Here is a 4,221-nt window from a genome sequence, read left to right on the forward strand (position 1 = left end):
AAAAAGGAAAAGAAAAGAACATAACAGCATTCCCTTTTCAGCTGGATTGATGTGTATATAAGCTGAGTTAAATTGATTATATGAAAAATTAAAAGGAAAAAACAAAAGAAAAGAACATAATAGTATTCCCTTTTTCCACACCAGGTCTGGACTCTGGTCCAGTACCATGTGTCGCATAATAAAATATTACTCCTACGTGTCCGGTGCTATTTCTTCTTTATATTATACCTTACGTATGTCACGAGTAAAAGCAACTAATTCCAGATCGTCAAACCTTTTAGTGCCAACACAACTGTGCCCATTTCTCCCACATGGCCATGGCGGTGGATTCCATGGTCTTCTTTGTTGCCGTGGCTCTGTTCTTCAATTTGGCAGCTTCACAGTCAACTGCAAAATACACAAACCACACAGTTGGTGGTCCAGCTGGTTGGTTCTACAACATCAACACTAAAAAGACTTCCGCTGATTACTCTGCTTGGGCTGCTAAACAGACTTTTAATCTTGGTGATTATTTGAGTAAGTTCTTGATATTTTTTAGCACCCTTTTTGGTCATTATCAATTCTTGTTTGATGGGTTTAGTCGAATATGTATGAAACAGTGGGGAGATGAGATGGATGGAAATTTAAATGCTTGATCTGCTTTGCTTTTGACTTGTAAATTGAAGATATTTAATGTTTGACTCTCTGATATTTGCTTAAGTTGCTGACTGCTTGAACATCTTTAGTAAGACTGAGCAGGGTAATATATATATATATTTTTTTAAAGTCAAGGTTACTCCCTTTTAGATTATTCCGATTGGAGGAGTTGAATCTAATTGTGGATTTTGGGGAGATAGACTTGTTAACAAACTTATATTTTCTGCTATTAGTAAAACTTGGAGCTACTAGACATAATCTAAACAGTGACTGATCTGTACCTGTTCGAGTATATATTGTTGAAGTTCCTTAGAATGTATATTCTTATGCTCAGTTTGTATCCTTTGCCACAAAGGAGTAGTGAATCCTGTGGTACTCTACACCCATTGACTTGAGTGTTGGATCCACTTTTTGTATCTGAGGCAAGTAGGGATGCTAGCGAAGAGTCTTGAGAGATCAGAATTTATTTTTAACTTGGAACTTATGTGGTTATTGCCGATTACTTGGCGATATCTGAGCAAGTTCTTGTAGTGATTGATTTGGTCTTACATTCCCTGATCCTGAAATCCTAATGACTTTTTAAGCTCAAGAATGCTAAGCATATCTTTCTTTTCTGCTGCTACATCTCCTCACCCATCTTATGTTATAGACTTTTCCATTTGATAGAGCAGATCAGTGGTACACAATCTTTTTTGTTGACAGATCTTTTCCTTTATTCCTTGCATTATTTCTCGGATCTCGAAAATTAGTACATAAATTAAAGACCAATGACTAGAGAAGTTACAACATGTGTTGGATTATTGCTTCTGATGCTTTTAAGTCGAAAAAGACATCTTTATGGAGTAAATGATTACTTTAATGTGGTAATAGCATAAATCCATCTCGGCACTGTAGGGAGAGTACAATGCACCCCCTACCAGAAATTCTTGTTGTTTAACTTTAGTTAAAAGAAATTTTAACGTTTTTTGGGGGAAAATGGACTCTTGGCGTGCTTTTCATCTTTCTTTCCTCTTTCAATGATATGTCATCTGATCCACTATCTTTAGATATGCTGTGAAGTGGTTAGATCTAAGGTGCGAAAATATTTGAGGTAGTTGCATTGCCGTTTTAGTGAGTCGAAGTGAAATGGAGTTTAAGTCTTGTTTTCTTGAAGGACATGGTGGCACTAATGAGGACAGCTTACTTCCTATTCCGCGTCCTGTTATCTTGATGCAAAAGTTACACTTTCTTAGTGTTCAACTACTCGGATAACTATGATCTAGAAACAGGAGTAAAGTAGCTTTCAATTTTCTTATCACTTGCATGTCTATTATTGTCTAATATATAAAAATTCAACTTGATTACATTGTCAAAAAAAAAAAAAAAAAATTCAACTTGATTCTTTCAAGTCCAAAAGTTCCATTTGAATAATTGATTGTGTAAGGGAGGTGTAGCTAATAAGTTTCTGATAGTTCCAGTAGAAAAAGTTAGATGTGATAATTGAGCTGTCAGTCCTATTAAAGGGATTGCTTTGTGTGTTCACATGTGATCATAAGTATGATGAACCTCACATCTCTCGATCTTGAGATTATACAGAACATGCCACATGTGATTATTGTTTCTGATGGAAGGAGGAGGTGCTTTTAAGTCGAAAAAGACATCTTTATGGAGTAAATGATTACTTTAATGTGGTAATAGCATAAACCCATTTGGGCAGTGTAGGGAGAGTACAATGTCCTCTACCAGAAATTATTATTGTTTAACGTTAGTTAAGTCGGTAAATATTATCCTTTTTTGAAAAAAGGGACTTTTGGCCTGCATTTCATCCTAGAATCTTTATTTCCTGTTTCAATCATATGTCATCTGATCCACTATCTTCTGAAAATATTTGAGGTAGGTTGCGTTGCTGTTTTAGCGAGTCGAAGTGAAATGGAGTTTAGGTAGTTAATGGATTGCCCACTTGTTTTCTTGAAGGATACAGGGGCGCTAATGAAGACGGTTTACTTCCTATTCCATGTCCTGTTATCTTGATGCAAAAGTTACACTTTCTTAGTGTACAACTATTGGGATAACTATGATCTAGAAACAGGAGTAGAGTAGCTTACAATTTTCTTATCTTGCATGTCTATTATTGTCTAATCAAAGAAAGAATAATTGATTATGTAAGGGAGGTGTAGCTAATAAGTTTCTGATAGTTCCAGTAGAAAAATTTCAGTGCTGTTAAAGGGATTGCTGGTGTGTTTACATGTGATCATAACTCATAAGTATGATGAACGTCACAACTAAGCGATCTTGAGATTATACAGAACATGGCACATGTGATCGTGTTTCACTCATAATTCATCAGTCTCCCAATTGTATGAACTGTTCTACGTTCTCTGTTGTATTTTTTCCAGCTGGCGAACCTGGGAGGAACTCCGAATTTCATTGAAACTTTTTATTGCTATTTGCAATAGTTACCAAATTGCTAACTTATCATATGTTGGTTTTGTATATCACGGTATTCTGATTTGTTTTTAATTTATGTGTTTAGTATTTAGTACAAACACCAATCAGACAGTTATTCAAACATACAATGAGACGACATATAGGAATTGCAGCATGGATGATGCTTCAGATGATGATACATTTCAGTATCAAGGAGGCAGCAATGAGTTTGGGGAAGCAATGACAGTCGCTGTTCCATTGACCATCGAGGGACCACAATACTACTTCTCCGATGCTGATGATGGCACCCAATGCCTGAATGGGATGGCATTTGAGATCAAAGTGGGACATGGTATAGGACTTCCTCCGAGCCTCAACCAACCACCTCCTCCATCCTATGTGGAACCGCCATCCACGGTCGAGGCGGAGTCACCGCCTATTACCGTGGTAACCAGCCGCCCTAACGGTGGTGGTGTGAGGAGCAGTGCTGGTTCCTTCTTGGTGGTTTCTATACTTGTAATGTTGGTGTTGCATTTACTCTGAGATAGCAGGACTATACTTACTAGTTCTCTTGAGGATCTGGATAGCTCCTTGGCAGATTGAGTTGTTGGAGCTATCTTATTGTTTAGAAATGAGAGAAAGAAAAGGAGTTAATTCAAATTATTACAGGGTTTTTTATTCAACATATAAGCATATTTTTTATTCAACTATCCTTGTTTTAGTGACTCTTGCCCTGTATTTACCACAGGGCTACATTGAGCAATCTACTTTCACCAAGAAAATTCTTATAAAACTTCCTGATGATTTTGCGACTTTTGGTTGTTTCTTTGTGGCTTGGTTGTGAACGAAGTACATTGAACATATTAATGCAGGAGTCTTTATACACATAATTTAAGTTGTACTCGTATATATGAATAGAAATTTAATTTACTCTAGAAACTTGAACAAGATACAATATTTCGACCATACACTTTTTTCTGTTCCCGGTGGTATCAAAACGGCCGTGGAAGTTTTTACTCTAGGGGTGCTTAAATTTCTCGAAAAGTGGATAGTTTGCTGGTGAAATTTAAATGTTACTACATTTTTCAAGTGCTTTGTATGACACGGATATATTTTAAGACAAAGAATGTTCAGATCTCAAAACATAGACCAATCAACAACGCATAATCCATAAATGAG

The 4,221-nt window shown here is 36.4% G+C and overlaps 1 protein-coding gene across 1 annotated transcript; it reads left to right on the plus strand.

Moving 5' to 3' along the window:
• The first annotated feature begins 225 nt into the window (after positions 1 to 225).
• Positions 226 to 3,854, plus strand: LOC109215128 (cucumber peeling cupredoxin-like). The gene is made up of 2 exons (XM_019379152.1): positions 226 to 516; positions 3,149 to 3,854. Exons 1-2 carry the CDS (start codon positions 312 to 314, stop codon positions 3,583 to 3,585), a joined length of 642 nt encoding a protein of 213 aa, XP_019234697.1. The 5' UTR covers positions 226 to 311; the 3' UTR covers positions 3,586 to 3,854.
• The last annotated feature ends 367 nt before the right edge of the window (positions 3,855 to 4,221 follow it).

The sequence above is a fragment of the Nicotiana attenuata genome, unplaced genomic scaffold (assembly GCF_001879085.1).
Source record: "Nicotiana attenuata strain UT unplaced genomic scaffold, NIATTr2, whole genome shotgun sequence".
Classification (NCBI taxonomy): domain Eukaryota; kingdom Viridiplantae; phylum Streptophyta; class Magnoliopsida; order Solanales; family Solanaceae; genus Nicotiana; species Nicotiana attenuata.